Genomic DNA, 25,739 nt, shown 5'->3' with positions numbered 1-25,739 from the left:
TGGGCAGTTTAAAAATGTGTGGTAGGGTGCCTCAGTACAAATACAATAATTATAAAAGTTACATAGATTTGCTTTTGCCTGACTTTCTATTTCATCAACACATGAATATAGCAACATTTCTGAAGTAATGCCAGCCAACTTACATCCGGTGTCATTCATAAGTATGTCAGTTGCTGAAACATTCTTCTGAACTTTTGACATGTCCATTGTTCTTTGCAGTAGCTGTTCACGTTTAGTTTCTGCAGCTTTCTTGATCTGTTTGCAAATGTCTGGATAGTATTTGACAGTTTCATCAAGGCTTTTCTTGGAGAGGACATACAGATCACAATTTGTGGCAGCCCTGGGACGCACAAGAAAACAGTATAATTGATCAGAGACACATCATTTTATATTTAAATGAGAGAAAATTATGCTTTAAGTCATCAAAAGCATCATGCCTTATTGTGGTTGCACGAGGTTCTGCAAACAGAAGGCTTCCTTCTCCAAAGTATTGTCCGGCATTCAGTTTGATGATAACAGTCAACTCGTCCTGTGACAAGACTTCTACTTCTCCCTTTTCAATGAAATACATCTAAGAAAGAAAAAAAATGCTAGTAAAAACAAATATGGTGAAGAGCAACAGCAACAATCTCATGTACACCCGTTCTGTAATTAGGATGGAGCCCTGCTGTCATAGAACATAGAAACCTTAACACAGCAGGGCCGTGTGTCACACCTCAGATCCAAAGTCATTTCTTTTGCATATCAGGTCATTAGCTCTGTAAAGGCACGGTCGAATCTGTCTAGCTAGTAACCGAATGAATCCTCCATCTGTTTCCAATTGGTCCACACTCTCTTTTCTCAGTATTTTGTGAAAAAAGGGTCCCTGTAGAGTTGGCAGAACAAAAAGAAACTTAGCTTCCAGAATTAATTATGGAGAAAAGATTTGAAGAAAAGATTTATGAGCTGGAAAAAGTACAAATGATTTTACATCAAGCTTTCCAGATAATGTTCTCTCGAGTGGGGATAAATGTTGTGCCACTGAGTTCCTTCGCTGCTTCCTCTTGATATCAAGTCCAAATGCCTAAAATTAAACAATAATAATAATAAGAAGTGTATACCGGTATATGTACTTTAGTCACAACATTAAATCAAGGTATTCTAACCTGATAAAAAAATCTATTGATAAATGTACCTTTGCAATAAGGTCAGAGTAGATAATGGTAGATATATCTCCGAGTAGAGATGATGGCAAATACTCAAACAGTGTGTCTTGGTCTATTCCTTTCGTTCTTATCCATTTGAAAGCATAGAAGTTCACAGTATTGTGATATAGATGCCCTGTAATATTCTGACTCTAAGGCAGAGAATTGCACATAATGAGACCTCAAAACATACAACAGGTAAGCAACAGAAGCTACAAACGATATCACATCTACAAAAGTAAAAACCTTACCTTCAAGAATAGTTGTATGCTTTCCTTTTTCTCAGTAAAAGCTGCCCTTGTAGCATCTGCATTGGCTAACATAGCAGCAAATGTACCAGCCACATAACCACAATACAATGCTCCAGACACCATTATGAAGACCATGATAACTTTCTGCAAAGACACACACAAAAAACAAACAATACAATTCCTTTCGAATACTGTACATTTAATAATAACCGTAACTTAAAAAATATATATTGCTGTGATCTTGAGTTGTTTACTTCATTGATCCTAAAACTGTAATTTCAATAACCTTACCATAGAGGTTAGATAAGGATGTATATCACCATAGCCTACACCACTGAGAGTCGCAGTTGCAAAATATAGACTTATGCAATACAGTTCTGTGAAGGTAGCCGTTTCTGAGGGGAAGAAGAGTTTCCATGACAATACAAAGTTCTCAAGTAAGTTACACACTTTCTATAAAAAATATTTTTGATAACTTATGTTGTAGTGTAAATTAATGATATTATACAATACCAGTCAAAAGTTTGGACACATTTTCTACATTGTAGAATAATAATGAAGACATCAAACCTATGAAATAACACATATAGAATCAGGTAGTAACCAAAAAAGTGTTAAACAAATCAAAATATATTTTAGATTCTTCAAAGTAGCCACCCTTGGCCTTGATGACAGCTTAGCACACTCTGGGCATTCTGTGTCCAAACCTTTGACTGGTACTGTCTTTTTTTACCTTTATTTTACCTTTATTTTACTAGGCAAGTCAGTTAAGAACAAATTCTTATTTACATATGGTATATATGGTTTAGATAGTAGTAAAACAATAGTAGCAGTAAAACAAACGAGTTGAGTTAGAACCTACCATACACCACGTTAAACGTGTAGTCCATGTGATACGCCCAGGACTGTGATGAACAGTTGTGCTTTACCATAGGCAGTAAGTAATTGGTTGTGTCACCAAACAAGTCTGCTGGAGGGCATACAATTGCAAAAACGATGCAAGTGCTGAAGTGAAGAAAAAGGACGCAATACAGAAAGAACTTAGCAAATGTGACAATCGTCTTTTCGGTTGCAATCCCTGATTGCCAGAATGAAAATGCAAGAGGAATCCGATATAACTGGAGAAGATGAGGGGCTCTGAGATATGCATATAGGTGCAGCGCTTCACTGTTGGAGTAAAATCCATTCTCGTCAAAAGGGGAAACCACCATCCAACCAATAACTTCCCAAGGAAAACAGCTGATGAGATCTATTAGAAAGCTTGTCTTCACATAGTGTCTTGCCGTTTCCAGCGTGTCCACTTTGAGATTGTCCTTGTAAAAAGCAACATGCAAACGGATATACATGTCAATCCAGCAAAAAAGGCCCAGAATATAGGACAAAATCCAGAGTTCCTTTTTGTAGTGGAGAAAAGCAAAAAGAAGAGAGCTATTGATGCTGACCGTTATGGCCAAAACAAATCGGAAACATTCCCATCGGATGTACAGTGGATTGCTAGGCAAAATGGCACCCCTATATCTAGAAGAAGAAAACAACAAAACATTTTCATTACAGAGCAGAGCACTGTCATCAAGTCCCATAACATACTATTATTTCAAGTCATTTAGAACACAGTGTCTGTCAGTTTGTCTCAATGAAACATTAAGCATTATATACACAGAAGGATAGGATCTGAAGAAATACTCTGCTAATCTCTCTTGCGCAGTTCTAAAAAAAGAGGTTGTAACTTCTCACACTATTTTTTTATTTACTTTAGTTTATTTAGTAAATATTTGATTACCTATATTTCTTGAACTGCATTGTGGGTTTTAAGGGCTTGTAAAGCATTTCACGTCAAGGTCGAAACGTGTTGTATTCGGCGCACGTGACAAATAAAGTTTGATTTGATTAATTTGTTACAGACATTCAGTGCATTCGGAAAGTATTTAGACCCCTTGACTTTTTCCAAATTTAGTTACGTTATAGCCTTACTTCAAAATGTATTAAATATTTTTTTCCCTCGTCAATCTACATACAATATCTCATAATGACAAAGCAAAAACAGGTTTTTAGATTTTTTTTTGTGCCAATGTATAAAAAAAAACCCGGAAACATAACATTTACATAAGTATTCAGACCCTTTACTCAGTACTTTGTTTACGTATGTCTGGCAGAGATTACAGCCTCAAGTCTTCCTGGGTATGACGCAACAAGCTTAGCACACCTGTATTTGAGGAATTTCTCCCGTTCATCTCTGCAGATCCTCTCAAGCTCTGTCAGGTTGGATGGGGAGTGTCGCTGCACAGCTATTTTCAGGTCTCTCCAGAGATGTTCGATCGGTTTCAAGTCCGAGCTCTAGCTGGGCCACTCATGGACATTCAGAAATTTGTCCTGAAGCCATTTCTGTGTTGTCTTGGCTGTGTGATTAGGGTCGTTGTCCTGTTGGAAGGTGAACCTTCGCCCCAATCTGAGAGCAGGTTTTCATCAAGGATCTGTCTGTACATTGCTCCGTTCATCTTTCCCTCGATCCTGACTAGTCTCCCAGTCCCTGCCTCTGAAAAACATCCCCACAGCATGATGCTGCCACCACCATGCTTCACCGTAGGGATGGTGCCAGGTTTCTTCCAGATGTGACGCTTGGCATTCAGGCCAAAGTGTGCAATCTTGGTTTCATCAGACCAGAGAATATTGTTTATCATGGTCTGAGAGTCTTTAGGTGCCTTTCGGCAAACTCCAACTGTGCTGTCATGTGCCCTTTACTGAGGAGTGGCTTCCGTCTGGCCACTATCATAATGGCCTGGTTGGTTGAGTGCTGCAGAGATGGTTGTCGTTCTGTAAGATTCTCCCATCTCCACAGAGGAACTCTGGAGCTCTGTCAGAGTGACCATTGGGTTCTTGGTCACATCCCTGACCATAGCCCTTCTCCCACGATTGCTCAGTTTGGCAGGGCAGCCAGCTCTAGGAAGAGCCTTGGTGGAGGCCACAATGTTCTTGGGGACCTTCAATGCTGCCGAAATGTTTAAGTACCATTCTCCAGATCGGTGCCTCGACACAGTCCTGTCTCGGAGCTCTACAGATAATTCCTTCGACCTCATGGCTTGTTTTATGCTCTGACATGCACTGTCAACTGTGGGACATTATATAGACAGGTATGCTCCAGATCATGTCCTAACAATTGAATTTACCACATGTGGACCAATCAAGTTGTAGAAATATCTCAAAGATGATCAATGCAAACAGGATGCACATGAGCTCAATTTCGAGTTTCATAGCAAAGGGTCTGAATACTGATGTACATTTCTAAAAACCTGTTTTCGCCATGTCATTATGGGGTATTGTGTGTAGATTGATGAAGATTTTTTATTAATTTAATACATTTTAGAATAAGACTTTAACGTAACAAAATGTGGGGGAAAAAAATCAGGGGGTCTGAATACCTTCCGAATGCACTGTAATTTGCCTCTTGGAGCAAAAAAACTAACTAGATGTAAATGTTTATGTAAATGCTTGTTATATTGTGGTTTTTATTATGAAATGTTGATGGTTTGACAGTGACAAGTTTTACAAGCCTGAGCAGTTGTCTGCATACCTTGTTGTGGGAGGTATCCGTTTAGTTTTGCTCAGTTTCAGAAGTTTTTCCTCAACAGTTTCTTCCTCTGCTCCAGCATAGATTGGGAAGTTTCCAAAGTCCTCAATATCTACAATCCATTGTATGTTGTATGTTTAGTTTTTCCTAGTAATTGAATAAGAGGCACATATTGTATGCAGACATGGTGAAGGGAAAACTTACAACACTTCGACTTCTTGGCATATCGACGACCTTGATATGTCAACGAGGCATCTTTCTTCTTTAGTGTGTCATCATCCTGTTCCTCAGACTTCATAATTACTTCAACGCTTTGCAGTAAAGTGTTGTAATACTCTGGTGTTGATTGCAATTCTGTAATTTGGCTAGAAGGAAACAAAATCAGAAATCATGATTTGTATTATATAATTCACTCAATCTGTTTCTCTACCAGTATATGGCATTTATAACGTTTGTGCATACACATTTTAACAGGAAATCTCTTATGACATTTGACAATTCATATGACAATTCATATTATGGACTCTTTTAACAAAAGGGTAAATCTAAGCGCAGGCGGTAGTGCTATAGGTTCAGGGGTGTGTCAGAAATATTTGTGCTATTTTAACTTTCACATTTATCAAGTTTGAGAGGAGTAAAACAGTGAGCTAATATTTGATGGGTTTTGTGGGGGTTAGATGAATAAACAAGTTGTGGGTGTGTCGAGGCTTGGCCAATCAGAACATGCTCCATGGCGGAATATGTGGTTGCTTCAAGTTGTATTTACGGTATAGTTTGTTAAATGGCTTATGGACATTTAGCCTACATCATGGAGTGTTTTAATAAGCACGTCCAAAACGGGACCTGCATGGCTAAAATAATGTGAGTCTGCCTACAATGTATAGATAAAAAGGGAATATCAGCTCACTGTTTTACTCATCTCAAACTTGATATATTAATAAAGCTTAGGTGATTAAGATGTATTTCCAAACGGTCTCAGGAGCCAAACCCTTATCGAGAGTCTTGACTACTTCGCTATTGCAGTGGGCAGGACAAAAACAAAGCCTTCATTGAGAGCAGGGGAGGTTATGCTTGGTTTTTAACCAAATAAACGAAATAGGAAGAAACATGTATTTTTTTATGTTTCTAAATACGAAGTATAAAGGCTACTCATGTTCCAGGCGCAATATTGTCAGTGTGCGTCACCGCTGGATAGGCTGTGTCCGCCTTCCAAATGCATCCCATTACCACATGCGTAACCGCTAAAACCAGCTTTTGGTTGGTTTTATAATCCCTATCAGCGCTGCCTGAAATTGTCACTTTGGATCATGATTTTAAGGACAAACCTCAAATATGTCTACCCTCCCATCTGAGTGCAAGCGAGCTGATATAAGACGGGGTCAATTCCCGAACCTGGCTTTAGGACTTGGAAATGGCATTTCTCCAGTTTTTACATGACGAAATTGCAAACTAACGTGCGTTTGACACTGGCACCAACTGAAACTAGAGCTCCAAGTGTTAAAATAGATGTACCTTTCAATGACCGGGTATCTCTCCAGAACAGATTTAATTTTGTCAAAATCGATCACTAATATCTCACAATGAGTCTTTGCACGGACGGTCATTGTAGCTTGTTTTCCAAACAAAAATCCAGCCTGAAATTAGATCCAACGAGTATTCAGTGTAACATTCCAAACATGAAGAAAAGTAGTCAATCAAAACTTTGCTTGAGGAAATGTCTTTGTAAATATTACCTCCCCGAAATACATTCCTTCACCGTAGAGTCCAACAATTTCAGACAAGTCATCACTTAGAATCTTGAAAATCAAATCAAAGGATTTACTTGTAAAAACAAAAACAAATGGGGGGGGGGGGGGGGGGGGGGAGGTGAGTAACTGTATAATGTGAATACACATTACATATCATTCATACAAGCATAACTATTTCATACAAACCTGGCAAGTGCCTCTTCGAATGCAAAATAGTTCTCTGGTAATAGTTTCACTGTACTGGATGATCTCCCCTCTGGGAAAGAAATACATGACAGAGGTTGATGCCAGATCCCGAATGAACGCTTGTCCAGCTTGCTCGAAATAAGGAATCTGTTGAATAAAAATAAATGGCCCTCTTAATTTAAACATAGGTTGATTATGCTGTATAAAACGGATGATGGTTGCGATGAAAGAAGAAATAACTGATGAGCTCATAACTGACTCAAAAACATAACAGTGCCCTGTTATGATTGTAAATTAAGTTAAAGCTGTATGAAAAATCGATTTCCTTTATAAACAGTCTGCAATGTGTTTTTCTTCCTAACTACAAAATATGTGATATGACTGTCTTTATCAGCATACAGGTACATACTGTACAAAACAAATATGGATACCTTTGACAAGAACCTCCCTCTCTCTTTCATCAGGACAATCTGTTGAAGTTCGATTGGCAAGTCATGCATTAAAAATTGGCCTCCTGGGTATGCTTGACCCCTGAAACATAAACATATGAATACATATTTGGTCTATTGAAAGGAATGGCCTCTGAGATATATTTAGAAAAAAAAAGAAGAAAAAAGAAAAGAAAAACTTACTGGTACTTTGACCAAAGAAGACTCATATACTCAGTGACCCTTGTTTGAAGAGATACACTAAGGTCATGGCTTTCCATGAAGTTGGTCATAGCTGAGAGGAGATTCTGAAATGTAACCCTGGAGAAAAGGTAGTCTTGCTTAGGAGTTATAAACCAATGCACATCAATACACACTTAAGATTAAAAAACATACAAAAGTAAAAAAAGATTTACCTGGCAGCATTCTGACTGGCCAATGTGGCATAGACTTGACTGATAATGTAGTTAAAGACAAACAAGCCAATGAAGCAAACAAACACAGCAGTAAGTCGCTCTTTCATAGTGTTGGGAACAATGTCACCATATCCTGAGAGAGAAATATTCAGTTATGAAACGTTTAAGGCACTGTACTGTTGTATTAACTGAGCAGGGTGGACTTAATCTTACCAATGGTTGTCATGCTTGTTGTGGTCCAATAAACAGAAATCATATAATGATACAAGTTGCTATGGCTGGCTTTCAGTCCTGTGTTCCAGGCCCATGACTCTTCATCACACCTATGGAAAAATGTAATATTTGTCTAAACATCAATTGAAACAGAAGTCATTAACACTTCCAACCCATTGTCTTTTTTTCTAAAAGATTGGAGTATTACCTGAAGTCCTTGCAGCCTGTGAGATACATTACTCCAGAGCAGCAGTGCACAGAGAAAATCAGGAGGAAAAGACATTTAGCCGTTCTTAGCTCAAACAGGTTCTTATCCATGTCATTTTCTTTTTTGTTGAAAAACAAACACACCTGGAATGTAAGAACATTTGTGTTCAGGTTCAAGCCTCACAATGACCTACATGGTCATAAAAACTATGAGATATTAAACTTGTTACCTTCCGAATCCAAATAAGACGATTCCATCGGACATAGCCTAAAACTCTCCAATGTGCTTCTCCACTTGTTGTAAAAGAGAAGAAGTCCAAAGGGACAACAGCCAGGACGTCATAATATAGATTCCAAGATTTTCGATAGTTGTCAAAAATACCCATTATGTCAGCTTGATAGCCTTTGTTAACAGAAAAAATAAACCACAATTAACATGCGTGTTTCTATTCACTGAAATGGCATCAGTATCAAACCCATCAAATAACAGTGAGTAAGTACACTTTTCTATAAAACAACGAAGACCAACACATTACCATCTTTTGTAAAAACTTCTGTGCGGAGGTTCACAAATATGTCGATAATGGCAAAAACATCAACCAATGAGCTGATTGTAAGATAGAACACACCCCATCCTTCATTGTAAAAGCCTGTAAAGCCATTAAAAAAAACTTCAAAAACATTTTCAGTAATTGATTCATTTTTGATTAAGCCCTCGCGAGGCCTTTAGTGGTGGATGCATTTCTGTCAACAAAAGAGTTTACAGTTGTTCTAGTGGTGGTCTGGAAAATCAGGTCATTGAAAAATTACAACACGACTCACCCTTTGTGTCTAGGTTGTTGGTGAAAAAAAGTACCCATGTTTCAATAAAAATTGAAATGGTGATACACCAAAACATAAAAACCTCCCACTTCTGAGCAAAAATGCCATCTGGTCGAATAGTTGTCATCCAAACAGACTGGGAAAAAACAAAAACAATCAAGACATTAAGCACTCATAGAAGGATACACAGTTGAGGTCAGAAGTTTACATACACTTTAGCCAAATACATTTAAACTCAGTTTTTCACAATTCCTGACATTTAATCCTAGTAAAAATTCCCTGTCGTAGATCAGATAGGATCACAACATTATTTTAAGAATTTGAAATGTCAGAATAACATTAGAGAGAATTATTTATTTCAGCTTTTATTTCTTTCATCACATTCCCAGTGGGTCAGAATTTGCATACACTCAATTAGTATTTGGTAGCATTGCCTTTAAATCGTTTAACTTGGGTAAAACGTTTTGGGTAGCCTTCCACAAGCTTCCCACAATAAGTTGGGTGAATTTTGGCCCATTCCTCCTGACAGAGCTGGTGTAACTGAGTCGAGTTTGTTGCTCGCACATACCTTTTCAGTTCTGACCACAAATTTTCTGTAGGATTGATGTCAGGGTTTTGTGATGGCCACTCCAATACCTTGACTTTGTTGTCATCAATACATTTTGACACAATGTAGAATGTATGCTTGGGGTCATTGTCCATTTGGAAGACCCATTTGCGAACTTCCTGACTGATGTGTTGAGATTATGGCCAAACAGTTATATTTTTGTTTCATCAGACCAGAGGACATTTCTCCAAAAAGTACCATCCTTGTCCACATGTGCAAACCATAGTCTGGCTTTTTTATGGCGGTTTTGGAGCAGTGGCTTCTTCCTTGCTGGGCGGCCTTTCAGGTTATGTCGATATAGGACTCGTTTTTACTGTGGATATAGATACTTTTATACCCGTTTCCTCCAGCATCTTCACAAGCTCCTTTGCTGTTGTTCTGGGATTGATTTGCACTTTTCACACCAAAGTATGTTCATCTCTAGGAGACAGAACGCGTCTCCTTTCTGAGCGGTATGATGGCTGCATGGTCCCATGGTGTTTATACTTGCATACTATTGTTTGTACAGATGAATGTGGTACCTTCAGGCATTTGGACATTTCTCACAAGGATGAACCAGACTTATGGAAGTCTACAATTTTATTTCTGAGGTCTTGGCTGATTTCTTTTGATTTTCCCATGATGTCAAGCAAAGAGGCACTGAGTTTGAAGGTAGGCCTTGAAATACATCCACAGGTACACCTCCAATTGACTCAAATTATGTCAATTAGTCTATCAGAAGCTTCTAAAGCCATGACATCATTTTCTGGAATTCTCCAAGCTGTTTAAAGGCACAGTCAACTTAGTGTATGTAAACTTCTGACCCACTGGAATTGTGATACAGTGAATTATAAGTGAAATAATCTGTCTGTAAACAATTGTTGGGAAAATTACTTGTGTCATGCACAAAGCTTGCCACAAAACTTGCCAAAACTATAGTTTGTTAACAAGAAATTAGTGGTGGTTGAAAAAAATGAGTTATAATGACTCCAACCTAAGTGTATGTAAACTTCCGACTTCAACTGTACAATTAAATAAATGTTCTCTTATTTCTGAGCAATTTGTTTCGTTCATCTAACCTACCCGTTTCACATCTGTAGATGTTTTAACTGATGAAGAGACATTGTGGGACTGGTTTGCAAGATATTCCATAAACAATGTAAAAATCTTCTGATCCCTTGGCTGAAAAGGAAAATAATTAAATACAATAACATCACGCCAAGTCAAATAGACAGTACCAGTCAAAGGTTTGGCCATACCTACTCATTCCAGGGTGTGTTTTTTTTATTTTATTTTTTAAACAATTTTCTGCATTGTAGAATAATAGTGAAGACATCAAAACTATGAAATAACACATGGAATCATGTAGCAACCATTTTTAAACAAATCTAAATATATTTTATATTTGAAATTCTTCAAAGTAGCCACCCTTTGCCTTGTTGACAGCTTTGCACACTCTTGGCATTCTCTCAACCACCTTCATGAGGTAGTCACCTGGAATGTATTTCAATTAACAGGTGTGCCTTGTTAAAAGTTAATTTGTGGAATTTCCTTCTTAATGCGTTTGAGCCAATCAGTTGTGTTGTGCCAAGGTAGGGGTGGTATACAGAAGATAGCCCTATTTGGTAAAAGACCAAGTCCATATTACGGCAAGAACAGCTCAAACAAGCAGAGGTGCTTTGCTGGTGACACTGTCAGTGATTTATTTAGAATTCAAAGCACACTTAACCAGCATGGCTGCCACAGCATTCTGCAGCGATACTCCATCCCATCTGGTTTGCACTTAGTGGGACTATCATTTGTTTTCAACAGGACAATGACCCAACACACCTCCAGGCTGTGTAAGGGCTATTTGACCAAGAAGGAGAGTGATGGAGTGCTGCATCAGATGACCTGGCCTCCACAATTACCCGACCTCAACCCAATTGAGATGGTTTGGGATGAGTTGGACCGTTGGAAAAGCATTCCAGGTGAAGCAGGTTGAGAGAATGCCAAGAGCATACAAAGCTGTCATCAAGGCAAAGGATGGCTACTTTGAAGAATCTAAAATGTCAAATGTATTTTGATTTGTTTAACATTTTTTGGGTTACTGTAAGAATATTTCAACGATAAATACACAATGCAGAGGACGAGAGGTCAATGGAGTACTAACAGTCAATAGGGAATTATCAATGGAAATAGTTGGTTTTCAGTTCAACATCTGTTAGGAATGTCAGTCCTGAACTTATAGCTACATATGGCACGTGCTTATTGGTCCAACCTGAAATAGGATACTTGTTATTTGCCCATTGGCACAGTTTTATTGCAAGAAATTGTAATTGATCAATCACAGGCTAGGGCTGGGTTATAAAACTACATTCTGTCCCTTTGTTCTGTGGAGAGAATCACAGGAGAGAATCACTGAGGACAGGGAAGGAACGACCATCTACCATCTACCTCTCAGCATAACTATGATTTATCCTCTTTGAATAACCCTATTTACCTCCCCCTGATTTGCTTTGGGGTCTGTGTTATTAAGTGGCGGCAGGTAGCCTAGTGGTTAGAGCGTTGGCAATATTAAATCCCTGAGCTGACAAAGCAAAAATCTGTCGTTCTGGCCCAGAACAAGGCAGTTAACCCACTGTTCCTAGGCGGTCATTGAAAATAAGAATTCATTCTTAACTGACTTGCCTAGTTAAATAAAGTTCAAATGAAAGAATAACATCAACTGCTAACATTACTATATGATTCCATATGTGTTATTTCATGGTTTTGACATCTTCACTATTATTCTACAATGTAGAAAATAGTTAAAATAAAGAAAAATCCTTGAATGAGTAGGTGTGTCCAAACTTTTGACTGGTAGTGTTCATCGCTGAAGCATCAACACTGGATGAAATGGCTTGTGATAGAACTCATACTTACCAACAGATTTACACTTAAATCCTTCTGAAAAACCACATTCTGGGGGTTCGATGCCACTCCTAGAGCAAAGGCTTCCCTAATAGGATGCTTAACATTATGCAGCCTTTTTTGAGCTGTTCTTGCTATCTTCAAACCAGCTGTTGAAGATAGTTTATTTTGCAATATGACAGTATTTGTAATGTCACAGAAAATACAGATTTCAAAGAACAGATTTCAAGGGATGTACACTACATTAAACAATATGTTCTATCAAAATGTGATGTAAAAAAAAACTATACCTACCTTCTGGGTAATCCGCAAACAATGCAAGAAGATCACTGCGTTCCAACACACAAATTTCACACAATGTTGCTGCACAAATCGTAGTGTTTCTCGGAATTCTGTACATCAGATAAGCCTTGAAGGACAATAATCATATTTTACACACACATGATGCATAAGCCCATGGAATAGCTTACAAACACATATATATATATATATATATATTTTTTTTTTTATACTTCAAAATATCAAAACAGACGTGATGCTGTTTGCCATACCTCTCCAATTAACGATCCAGGTAGCAAACGGGCAACTTTGTCACAATGATTATCTCCTAATACCTGTAAGGAGGGCATAATAATTTGTAAACGAAAGCAATTTTCTAATGAATTCATTTTGAAATATGGAAATCTAAATTTGGTTGGACAAATAGGACTATACATTTTCACTTTAGTTTGGTAAAGACTTGGATGATCGATTAAAGTTTTGTACTAACTAGTTTAATCATGTTGAATGAAAAACTATTATTCATTATGATGGCATCAAAGTGATGACTGCTTATATTCATAGATAAAACTAAATGTACCTGCACCACTCCATGTTCAATGTAGTATGCATTTTGATTGATTTCTCCAGGCTTTGCCAAAATTTGTCCAGGACTGTATGTGTAGGTGTTGAATTTAAGTGACAAAGCCCTTTTGAAGCCATCTTCGGTATCATGAAACAGGGATGTCTGAAAGAGAATACAAAACATTGAATACTCATTGTCTCAACAGTTCAAGCCTTTGACTTTATCTGAGTACTATAAGGATCATACATGGCTAACCAAACCAAACTACACATTAAAACAAATCTTACCTTTTTCATCAGAGGTTTGTAACAAGCAGAGGATATTTCTGAATGTAGCGCAAAAGGAAGGTCATCCAGTAGGCCAGCGATTATACTGCCTTTGCGATGCGTCCACAGATAATAGTAATATTTATGCACCCATGTTTGAACTTCCTCTGGTAATCCCATTTGTTTCTGGAAAAAGACAAAGAAAAGCTGTTTGTTTTTATCACGATTATTCATTTTTTATACATCCTGAATGCAGATTGGTTCAAACTGGATTCTAGCCGGTGTCTATTCCACAAGTTACCATCGGCTAAATCTATGACGTTAAAATGCCTATCCACTGTCTAATCAGCCCAGCCAAGCAATTTATTAACTTGATCTTCACTATAAAAAGCATCTAGACATTATCTCACGTCTTTTAGACTAACATTTAGTTTTTAACAGCAGAGATTTGTATAAACCTTCCTGTCCGTCTCTCCGACATTTGCAACATTGTTTCAATATCCAAATTCGATCTCCAGCTGTCCCATAGTAATGAACGTGTCGGGACGAGACAGACAAGCAGGCAGCGTTTCTCAGCCAGACGAAATAATTTAATCAGCTGGCATAATTTTGGGGGGATATATGCAAAGAAATGTCAATTGGAAAACAGATAAAACAAAATCTATTGCAGCTTGTTTGCAGCCATTCCAGCTTGAGTTTGAAGTGTGTTAGCTGTGTTGTTGGCTAGCTCCTCTGAACAACCGTGTCCTGATGAGTGAGCACATTTTCTATGCCAGGTGAAATCACACCTCATTAGCTCATTGTTATGGACGTATCCAAATAAATGTCTTTAGAAAACAGCTTAAAGAAATGAAAATGAATCTACTTTGCTGTTATTCTGGCTGCACTTTTTGCCGTGACTGTAAGTTAGACGTAGTTGGCTAGCCAGCAAGTAAGGGATAAGAACGGTGCAAGCCAGTATGGCAATGGAACACTTAGAATGACTGCCATAGATACAGAACAAAAAGGCTGAACACGCGTCTCTAGCTACCGAACCGATAGAACGAACGACCAACAGGCTTGGGTAGCAACCATAGATTTGTGTCGGGACTATATCTTGTGGAAGGATAAAATAGTATGAATAAATTCATCTAAATACATTTTTTTATTAAAATATGTCAATCATTATTTGAATATTTTGGTAACCCGTTGTATAAAAGTGATAATGTCCTCGAAACCGGTGTTTAGAGGACATATTGACAGGGTTTTCCCTAACAACACACGTGCCAATATATCCTCCAAACACCGTCTTCTCGGGCATTATCACTTAATTATGTCAATGGGTGTTGAGATATACCATATGAAGACAAATGGACTCCATTCGATGGCAGAACCTTCCTCTCCGGGCATCCAGATTGCTAATGATGGAGCTCATTCCAGTCGCGATGACTCCAATGAAGGCAAATAAACCAAGCACCATTACCAGTGAGGCAACCATAACCTCTGGGATCTTCATAGCATGTATGTCTCCATAGCTAAGAAAATCTAAATATTATTATACTTTCAGTTCTTTATGAAAAATGACCAGTATTCTAAAGCATTCAATACAAAACACCTGTGCCCATCAAAAACAAACTAATGCAAATACAGAGGAACACAAATGTATGGAGAACGTCACAAAGCATCCATGTGGTTAAAGGTAGCCCAGATGGTTATTTTGTGATGTTTAATAGCCTTTGTCTAACATCACTCACTATATACTAGTGGCACTGGTAAAAAATTATATATATATTTAAACTCACTAAAAAGCAACTTACTTACCCCACAGAACATAGCGTTATTGCAGACCAGTATAGTGACGTGGCATAAAACTCAAAATCTGTTACTCCTGTCAAATTGGTTGAGACTTCAAGAAAAAACATTGAATTCAATACATAACAATGACTCATTCGTACATCTACAATGATCATACACCTACAATCATACACCTACAATGATACATTTATTAACATCTTAGTGTTGTCAACATGTTTATTAACACCAATGATGGGATTACATCGTTGATCAACACTTATGAAACAAATCCCATCTCTGTTTCCAGTCTTTAGAGAATGTTTTGCTCTACATCAGGGCTCTATGCTGACTTTTTTCCCCTCCTAGATGAAAAGTACAGGTGGCACAGCAAAATATTTAGGCGCATATGTGAGTAAAATGGTTGCACTGTAGAGCCCTGCTCTACATACATACAGTACCAAGCTAACTACCTCATTTTGCAAAGAAGAAAACTCTAAAACGTACACTCTGGCAACAGCTGTAACCAGTTCTCCTCTTTTGGACACTCCCTTGGATGGCCACCATGAGCAGCTATACACACCTGATTGTACCTAGTATGCAAAAATAAAGAAGATAATAAGGAATTCAACTTTAAAAAAGTATTTTATCTTTCATCTTGAGACTGAAGGAAAAACCATGTCATAGTATTACTTGTAAAGGGGCCTTTGAATGGTGGGTGGTTTGAAGGGCCATGTAATTTAGACTAAAAGACCAACTCACCAGGCACACGCAGAGACTTGAACACTGAGGACAACAATAGAAAAGGAATTCAGGACTGCAACATGTATCTTGTTGGTGTCAGGTTCTTTTCCAAAGGACGCTTAATTGAAACAATGAGACAGTATATACAGGTTAAGATTGGATTAATTGGCAGTTTTGGAATAATTTTTACAATATAAATTAGGCTAACTGTTTTTTTGCCACAGCAAATAGAATTCTATAATTTTATCTTGTTGTCATTATGTTAATCATTAACATGTACCATTATTCTATTTTTTTTTTTTTTTAAGTTAGGGCTTTAGGTGGTTTACAAATACAGTAGTGATTAATGTCATCACTATTGTACAATAAAACAATCAAATGAAATCAAGAAACTTACATATTATGTCAAACAGCCGTAAGACTCTTAGACATCGATTGATATGCATAAAATGCAATTCAGGCGAAGCATATCTCAGAGTCTCAAAGGGAAGAACAGCCAACAGGTCCATGATAAACCATGTTCGGAGATATTTTCTCTGCACTGGTTTAGAATCAATTATGACTACACCATTACTTTCATATCCAATGTAAAAGCGTGAGATGATGTTCAACAGGAAGATCACATCCAGGCAGTATCTTATCCCGACAACGACAGGGATAGCGGAGTTGAAGAACAGCTAAAAACAAAACAAAAAGGTTAGCTGGAGGGGGACCTGTCTCAGTGATTTTGACCAGATAGGCAGATCATCTGCAGAGATATAGCTCCCCATGCATTCGCCTAAGATTGTACTTTTCTATACCACATATCATATGGCTGTGTACTAAACCAAAATAATCTTATTTTAGCGCATATAAAAATCCGCCAATGGATGTTTTAACAAGGTGGTGCTTCTGAGTACGGCTGTGGGGAGGCACCCTCCTTTGGACTCAGAGATTTTTGAACACTTATAAATGCCGTTTCCTGCAATCTAGTGCAAAAAACTGCCTTATATGATATATAAAATTCAAATAATGATATACAGTGCATTTTATTTTTTATAAAAAAAATTACAGTCAATATTACCTTACATATATGCTTAGTTGCATTCAAAACAGCTCTTAAAACTATTTCAGTGGAATGAATACTTGGTAGAACTGTAATACAGAAACCAGCTACCCATCTATATGTACACAGTGTGTATTCTCAGAAAAAAATGTTATTTTACAGGAAATATTATAGAATTCCTATAATATACGCCAATATTCTATATGTGCAACTTATTATGGTATTTGGTTTGCTGTAACATTTGATTTAAAGAGACTTGGAGGATTTGGGCATGCTTTTCTAGGTATCCTACCATAAGCCCTAACACACCTATTGATTCTCTAGTAGCGATGCTAATGCTGGATGTGAGGTAAGTAAATAAAGAAAACGAAACCGTATTTTTTGTCATTGTCTCTCAGGATGAATAGATGGATCACTTTTGTTGATAAAATGAAGTATATTAAAATACTGGGTGTACCGGCCCTTTAAATAGCAGTCGTTTTTACCACATAAATAACAATTATATTTACTTAACATTTCTAGAAACGAAATTATACTATATTCAAATGATCGTAAATCAGCTTTTTAGTACTAGTTTGGGTTGTCCTTTGAAAAGAAAAGTTGCAGATGATTATTTAAGGGAAAAAAAAAATATATATATATATATATATATATTGGTTTGACAGAATATGCTAATTTACTGTAATTGTGCTAAAATATCAGTACTTCTTCATAATATTATATACATGTCTAATAATGTTTTGATAAGAATTAAATTGACATTTTGCTGGAGAAATTTAACCACTCTCAAATTCATAGACAGCGCTATGGATGCAAGGACTGACGATCCATGACATCAAAATTCTAGTTTTAACCATGATGAGGCCACACAGGGTACTTTGCTTACAAATAGAGAAAAAAACAAGCTACAGCCTATTTTGGGTTCTTATGGGTTACGACAGTTAAACTAAGATAATGAGGCATAAGTTATAGTCGTCAAGAATCAATGGGTACATATCATTCATTTATAAGTCCAAAAATAGATGTAGCAACTGCAGATTGCCCCTTTAAATCTGACTTTGTAGTGTTGTAGCACAGCACTTGCCCTGATCACTAGCTACCGTTATTCTAGCTAGCTTACACGCAAGGTAATATTGAGCCCCACAGTGGACGGGTCATAAAATACCCATAAAACCTAACGGTCAAACACGGAAATAGTTCCAGTAGTTTTTTTCACCTTTAATTTTGTCCTTTGTGGATTTTAGAAAGTGTTTCATGTAGGCTTACCCTGACGTGATGTTTTGATAACTGTGTAAATCTCTCTCGGACAAGGTGACTTACCGTGATATATATATATATATATATATATACACTGAACAAAAATATAAACACAACATGTAAAGTGTTGGTCCCATGTCTCATGAGCTGAAATAAAAGATCACAGAAATTTTCCATATGAACAAAAAGCATATTTCTCTCAAATTTTGTGCACACATTTGTTTACATCCGTTAGAGAGCATTTCTTCATTGCCAAGATAGTCCATCCACCTGATAGGAGTGGAATATCAATAAGCTGATTAAACAGCATGATCATTACACAGGTGCACTTTCTTCTGGGGACAATAAAAGGCCACTCTAAAATGTGCAATTTTGTCACACAACACTATGCCACAGATATCTCAAGTTTTGAGGGATCGTGCAATTGGCATGCCGACTGCAGGAATGTCCACCAGAGATGTTGCCAGAGAACTGAATGTTAATTTCTCTATCATAAGCCACTTCCAACGTAATTTTAGAGAATTTGACATGATAAGTCCAACTGGCCTCACAACCGCAGACCACGTGTAACCACTCCAGCCCAGGACCTCCACATGCGGCTTCTTCACCTGCGGGATCGTCTGAGACCAGACATCCAGCCAGCTGATGACAATGAAGAGTATTTATGTCTGTCATATGGCCCTTTTGTGGGGAAAAACTAATTGGGTGGGCCTATGCCCTCCGAGTACCGCCCATGGATCCGCCCCTTATATGAACTGTAACTCAGTAAAATCGTTGAAATTGTTGCATTTATATTTTTGTTCAGTATATATTAGCATAAAAATAGACATCATGGAAGACGACGAATCCTGCACGTCACCTCTAGCTGACCTTTACTGTCAGCTAGCTAGCTACTAGCTACCTTGACTCCCTTTCTAGGGAGTTTTTCCTAGCCACCGTGCTTCTACACCTGCATTGCTTGCTGTTGGGGGTTTTAGGCTGGGTATTCTGTACAGCTAATGAACACTAATATATAGTCCCATATTTTGTCTCGTACTGTGGTAGACACATATGTATAAATGTGCCATGAATACTAGGCAAGTTTTCTGCAAAGAAGCTATATAGCTAGCTTGCTACCTACCTACATGATATTAGCGACACCCTTATTTTACCAGATCCTCTTCTCCTTTAGCCGGTAGAGGTCGTTATTTAATCCCTTATAATTTCTGGCAACTATATGAACCAGGTGAAATCTATTTCAATTCATGGTGTCAGAACACACCACTGTATTAAAGCAATTCAGAACTAACTTGTTGACATGTTCTGTTGCAGATTCAATGCCAGATTAACTCATTGCAGAATGTATCCAAAATCATGAATAAATTAAGCATATTTATTTGACAGGAATGCACTTAGTCACCCATCAATCAAGTCAAACACCTGCACTCCAACAATTACATTGTTTTAAAGAAATCTAAATAGTAAACAATGCATACATATGACTTTTAGACATAACATATAAACATCTGAATTTAAGTATTCATTCAATGATTTATTAATCAATACCACAAACCTGTGACATTGATGAGCACCATATGAACTGTTATAACTATCCAATAGCGCACAGATTCTTCTGCTTTTCCAGTTTAGGAATTAGACGAGAACAAATAAGAAATGAGAAACACATTTAACAGACTCAAAACAAGGAAGCCATGCCTAAACTCAGCTATATCAACACCCCTCTGGTCAATTTAACAGGTCAATGTTGCTGTTGTCAATTGTGTGCAGCACATTTACCACTGCATTCAGTCTGAACCCCAGAATAAGCAGGACATCGTTACACAGGTGAGAAAAAGGTAGCAAAAACCGTACACCGCAACACTTAAAATTGTTAGTGAGTCTAGATGTTATCAAATCAGGAGAAGAACAAGTGAAGGAAGCAGCATAGGCAAAATGGGTGAAGGTAGGGTAGGTTTATAGAGGTTTATAGTGTCCGAAGTTAAGGGACCATAGGGCATAGTGTGGAATAAGAGGCAGTTAGAGATGGTTGGTCATGGAATAAAAAATCAAATAGGGTGCTGGTGTGCTTTCTGCACCCCTTTTAGGTCAATGTCACAAATATCCAGCCCATGTCCAGTCATACTCGGGGTCCAGGCGTGTCCCTTGACGTTAGTCCATCTGTTGTAGCATTCAAATCGCGGTCATCGTGTGTCTGTGAGTCACAACATTAACAATTATGATTGATCACAGCATTTCCACAAATTGAGCCATAGACAATACAACTTAAGCATTGAGGACAGCATTTTGATGACAACATGGTGGTTTACAATGTCTACTGTGTGTGAACGATGAAAGAATGTTACCCCAGCTGTAGGTCCATTTTTTATTTATTTATTTTTATTTTATTTTACCTTTATTTAACCAGGTAGGCAAGTTGAGAACAAGTTCTCATTTACAATTGCGACCTGGCCAAGATAAAGCAAAGCAGTTCGACAGATAAAACGACACAGAGTTACACATGGAGTAAAAACAAACATACAGTCAATAATGCAGTATAAACAAGTCTATATACAATGTGAGCAAATGAGGTGAGAAGGGAGGTAAAGGCAAAAAAGGCCATGATGGCAAAGTAAGTACAATATAGCAAGTAAAATACTGGAATGGTAGTTTTGCAATGGAAGAATGTGCAAAGTAGAAATAAAAAATAATGGGGTGCAAAGCAGCAAAATAAATAAATAAATAAAAATTAAATACAGTTGGGAAAGAGGTAGTTGTTTGGGCTAAATTATAGGTGGGCTATGTACAGGTGCAGTAATCTGTGAGCTGCTCTGACAGTTGGTGCTTAAAGCTAGTGAGGGAGATAAGTGTTTCCAGTTTCAGAGATTTTTGTAGTTCGTTCCAGTCATTGGCAGCAGAGAACTGGAAGGAGAGGCGGCCAAAGAAAGAATTGGTTTTGGGGGTGACTAGAGAGATATACCTGCTGGAGCGTGTGCTACAGGTGGGAGATGCTATGGTGACCAGCGAGCTGAGATAAGGGGGGACTTTACCTAGCAGGGTCTTGTAGATGACATGGAGCCAGTGGGTTTGGCGACGAGTATGAAGCGAGGGCCAGCCAACGAGAGCGTACAGGTCGCAATGGTGGGTAGTATATGGGGCTTTGGTGATAAAACGGATTGCACTGTGATAGACTGCATCCAATTTGTTGAGTAGGGTATTGGAGGCTATTTTGTAAATGACATCGCCAAAGTCGAGGATTGGTAGGATGGTCAGTTTTACAAGGGTATGTTTGGCAGCATGAGTGAGTGATTTGAGTGTGTGTGGTCACTTAGGCCTTCACATCAACCAGTACTGGGACCATTGGAGACTTACTCTCAAAGTGCTGCTTGAATATCTTCTGGTCTGCATCTATAAAGGTCAAGTACAAAATGGAGGAAGTAAACAATCTATGGCTTAGATTTGAATTCAAAGTAGACAAAAATGACAAATTAAGCAATACGATGGAACAAACTACTATACATATGAAAGATTGTACTGGCCTGTGTGGTACAATAGCCTACGCATGGAGAGGAACCTAAAGGCACATACAGTACCAACCAATACTACTCACCTGACAGACAGGGCAGGTGTGGACCAGTGCTGCCATGGCTGCAGTCTTCTGGTTCGCAGCTGCTCCCTTCTTCTTAACAGCCGCCGCCATGGAATCAGTCAACAAGTTCAACTTCAACTTGAGAGTGGAGCATGCGTTATATATCAAATATTATCAAGAATGATCAAGAATGCCTAGCCCTAGCTTCACCATATAAGTTAGCTAGCTAGATAACTAGCAAGCTAGAATGTTGGTTTATAAAAGCCAAAGAAAGCTAAACTTGTTTTTATTCATTTCTCATGCATTTAAATGGCTGGACAAATAGACGGTTTATGTAGCCATCTAGCCAAGCTAATATTGCTAACTTGCTAACCATGAGCTAGCTAGCTAGATAACAGGCATTTTCTATTTAAAAATTGCCCAAGACAGTTAACAGAATTGTCCATTTAAACAACTTGAACCAATTTAATAATTACAAAATGTAGCTAACATTAGATAGTTAATCCAGATATTCTCACCTTTGCCTCGATTTGGCAGTCTCATCCTGATCTTCATGGCACTGGTCAGTGACGTGAAGCTTGAGACAGGCATTTGTAGTTCTGTATGATAGCCACATTAGCAGCTAATTAGCATTTAATTTTGGGGTGGGTAAATACAGGCGATTATATTGATAATAAAAGTCACCTTGTCCGAGAGAGATTCACACGCTTATCAAAACTTCACGCCTGGGTAAGCCTACACAAAACAGAGCACTTATTCGAAGTGTTTCTAAAATCCACTATGGATAAAATGAATGGTCGAAAAACGATTGGAACCACTTTCGTGTTTGACCACTAGGTTTTTATTATGACTCGTACTGTGGTAGACTTAAATGAAGGATACGTATATACCCACAGTTATGTTGCCTATTGGATCACTCCAATATGGTATCGTTCCGTGCCGCAGGATACATTCCAAGTAAGGATTTCAGATTAGTCCCATGTACTTGGTAGTGCTGAGGCTGACCCTCTTAAATAGCTGCCACCGCACTACTTCCACCTCATGTCTTTTTACGTAGATCACAGACAAAGAGGATTGGATTGATCCAATAGTGCACATAACCGTGGTTACATACGTAACCTTCGTTATGTGGCACTATATTGGATCACGCCAATATGGTATCACAATACCAGATTAATTTGTGAACTAGGTAAGGGCCAGACAGAGAGCAAAGTCCTGTAGGCCTGAGCTCAGGGTAGTTATAGTTTCAGTGTCCCTCCGTCCCCAATCAGTGAAGCGGAGGCAACAACCAGCACAGCCATCCCCACCTCATTGGCAGGGGCAACATTGACTAGATAGTACCTAGAAAAGGTGCTAGACGATGCCCAACTGGCCAAGGCGCAAATGTCACTGAGAGGAACTCCTCGGAGCAGGGCCCACGATGTAGCTATTCCTCTAGTAGAATGCGCCCCTACAGAAGAGGTCAGAGGCCGTTGGCCAGCCGATATGCTGTAGTAATAGTTTCCACAATCCAATGTGAGAGTCTCTGTATCGATAGCAAACTAAAAGCCAATCAGACTGCTGTATTGCCTGTGTCTGTGTAATGGGGCCCTGACCGGGCACAGCACACTTGGGGAAAAACACCATCTACCATCAACCTACCGAAGCGCAGCTCAGAGTAAATATTTATTGCATTTTCCAATTTTGTATTGCTGATTCAACTTGTTAGCCAGGGTTCGTGAAGATAACCAAGAATTTACAGATGAGACTGAATTAAGGTGACGATTAATATTGACTGCTATTGATGTAAAATATTACTAGGTCTTTAAGAGTTTATTTGGAAGATAACAGCTCTATAAATATTATTTTGTGGAGCCCCGACTCTCTAGTTAATTACATTTACATAATGAGCTCAATCAGGTAATATTAATTACGGAGAAAGGATTTTATAGAATAGCATGTCATATCACTTAATCCGGCATAGACAAAGACACGACACACTCACAGAAGTTCCAAAAGAATAAAGACATTTCAAATGTCATTATGTTTGTATACAGTGTTGTAACAATGTGCAAATGGTTACAGTACAAAAGGGAAAATAAATAAACATAAATATGGGTTGTATTTACAATGGTGTTTGTTCTTCACCGATTGCCCTTTTCTTGTGGTAACAGGTCACAAATCTTGCTGCTGTGATGGCACTGGTGGCCCATCACGATGACCCTGTCTAGAGTAGCTGTGATCAGGGGAAATGGTGGGCACACGTAAAGCTTCGTTGCCAGCCAATCGTGAGTGAGCACCACCCGAGGGTGTCCGAGAGCATGTCCACTGCATTGTTCAGGACCCCGGGGATATGTGCTGCTTGCAGTAATGCCAAGCAGTTCTGGGCCCATGGCAAGAGCTCCCGAGCCATTGGACCAGGAAATGCTGTCCTACCAGGTTGGGCTGGAACTGTTGGAGAGCTAGGTGAACCACCCTGAGCTCCAACACATTGAATTGTTGACCACTCCATGGCGTGCTCCAGTGTACGCCATTCCTCTGAACATGGCACCCCAACCCATCAAAGAGTGTCAGGGCACATCAGCTCTCTCGTTGCACTCCACAAGGAGACTGACTGCCTGTTACGCAAATGCAGTAAGCCAAGGTAAGTTGCTAGCTAGCATTAAACTTATCTTATAAAAAACAATCAATCAATCATAATCACTAGTTAACTACACATGGTTGATGATATTACTAGATATTATCTAGCGTGTCCTGTGTTGCATATAATCTGACTGAGCATACAAGTATCTAAGTATCTGACTGAGCGGTGGTAGGCAGAAGCAGGCGCGTAAACATTCATTCAAACAGCACTGTTGTGCGTTTTGCCAGCAGCTCTTCATTGTGCGTCAAGCATTGCGCTGTTTATGACTTCAAACCTATCAACTCCAGAGATGAGGCTGGTGTGACCGAAAGTGAAATGGCTGGCTAGTTAGCACGCGCTAATAGCGTTTCAAACTTCACTCGCTCAGAGCCTTGGGGTGGTTGTTTCCCTTGCTCTGCATGGGTAAAGCTGCTTCGATGTGGTGGCTGTTGTCGTTGTGTTGCTGGTTCGAGCCCAGGGAGGAGCGAGGAGAGGGAAGGAAGCTATACGGTTACACTGGCAATACTAAAGTGCCTATAAGAACATCCAATAGTCAAAGGTTAATGAAATACAAATGGTATAGAGGGAAATAGTCCTATAATAACCACAACCTAAAACTTCTTACCTGGGAATATTGAAGACTCATGTTAAAAGGAACCACCAGCTTTCATATGTTCTCATGCTCTGAGCAAGGAACTGAAATGTTAGCTTTCTTACATAGCACATATTGCACTTTTATATTCTTCTCCAACACTTTGTTTTTGCATTATTTAAACCAAATTGAACATGTTTCATTGTCTACTCGAGGCTAAATTGATTTAATTGATGTATTATATTAAAGTTAAAATAAGTGTTAATATTGTTCTAATTGTCATTATTACAAATAAATAAATAAAGTTTTTTTGTTTTTTTTTATCGTCCGATTAAAATCGGTATCTGCTTTTTTGGTCCTCCAATAATCGGTATCGGCGCTGAAAAATCATAAATCGGTCGACCTCTAACAGTGTCCATAACACAATGTGAGAGCCCGGTTGGATAGGCTGTGGCCCAGAACTCTTTCACCATAGTAAAAGAAAACTGATAAAACTTTCATATTGGCTCTGTCTGCAAAAAGTAAGTGTCCATTGCCCCAGCCGTGCACAACAAAC

General features: G+C 38.5%; 1 protein-coding gene across 1 annotated transcript in view; it reads right to left on the bottom strand.

The window, feature by feature from the left end:
- Positions 1-25,739, bottom strand: part of cngk (cyclic nucleotide-gated potassium channel) — a 31,200-nt gene that overhangs the window by 3,289 nt on the left and 2,172 nt on the right. Inside the window, exons 3-34 of the mRNA XM_020464563.2 lie at positions 16,520-16,799; positions 16,141-16,240; positions 15,886-15,971; positions 15,409-15,493; positions 14,945-15,122; positions 13,630-13,794; positions 13,358-13,504; positions 13,050-13,112; positions 12,793-12,907; positions 12,511-12,647; positions 10,690-10,788; positions 9,021-9,156; positions 8,735-8,848; positions 8,429-8,601; positions 8,200-8,342; positions 7,992-8,101; positions 7,779-7,911; positions 7,567-7,683; positions 7,366-7,465; positions 6,935-7,081; positions 6,734-6,796; positions 6,513-6,634; positions 5,205-5,365; positions 5,004-5,112; positions 2,298-2,953; positions 1,727-1,830; positions 1,436-1,579; positions 1,175-1,336; positions 971-1,063; positions 716-865; positions 438-571; positions 144-340 (exon numbers count right to left, since the gene is read on the bottom strand). Coding sequence (XP_020320152.2) covers positions 144-340; positions 438-571; positions 716-865; positions 971-1,063; positions 1,175-1,336; positions 1,436-1,579; positions 1,727-1,830; positions 2,298-2,953; positions 5,004-5,112; positions 5,205-5,365; positions 6,513-6,634; positions 6,734-6,796; positions 6,935-7,081; positions 7,366-7,465; positions 7,567-7,683; positions 7,779-7,911; positions 7,992-8,101; positions 8,200-8,342; positions 8,429-8,601; positions 8,735-8,848; positions 9,021-9,156; positions 10,690-10,788; positions 12,511-12,647; positions 12,793-12,907; positions 13,050-13,112; positions 13,358-13,504; positions 13,630-13,794; positions 14,945-15,122; positions 15,409-15,493; positions 15,886-15,971; positions 16,141-16,240; positions 16,520-16,799 — 4,723 coding nt within the window. The remainder of the gene's footprint in view (positions 1-143; positions 341-437; positions 572-715; positions 866-970; positions 1,064-1,174; positions 1,337-1,435; positions 1,580-1,726; positions 1,831-2,297; positions 2,954-5,003; positions 5,113-5,204; positions 5,366-6,512; positions 6,635-6,733; positions 6,797-6,934; positions 7,082-7,365; positions 7,466-7,566; positions 7,684-7,778; positions 7,912-7,991; positions 8,102-8,199; positions 8,343-8,428; positions 8,602-8,734; positions 8,849-9,020; positions 9,157-10,689; positions 10,789-12,510; positions 12,648-12,792; positions 12,908-13,049; positions 13,113-13,357; positions 13,505-13,629; positions 13,795-14,944; positions 15,123-15,408; positions 15,494-15,885; positions 15,972-16,140; positions 16,241-16,519; positions 16,800-25,739) is intronic.

The sequence above is a fragment of the Oncorhynchus kisutch genome, linkage group LG28, assembly GCF_002021735.2.
Source record: "Oncorhynchus kisutch isolate 150728-3 linkage group LG28, Okis_V2, whole genome shotgun sequence".
Classification (NCBI taxonomy): Eukaryota; Metazoa; Chordata; class Actinopteri; order Salmoniformes; family Salmonidae; genus Oncorhynchus; species Oncorhynchus kisutch.
Note: the sequence above shows the minus strand (reverse complement) of the source record. Positions and strands in the feature narration are given on the sequence as shown.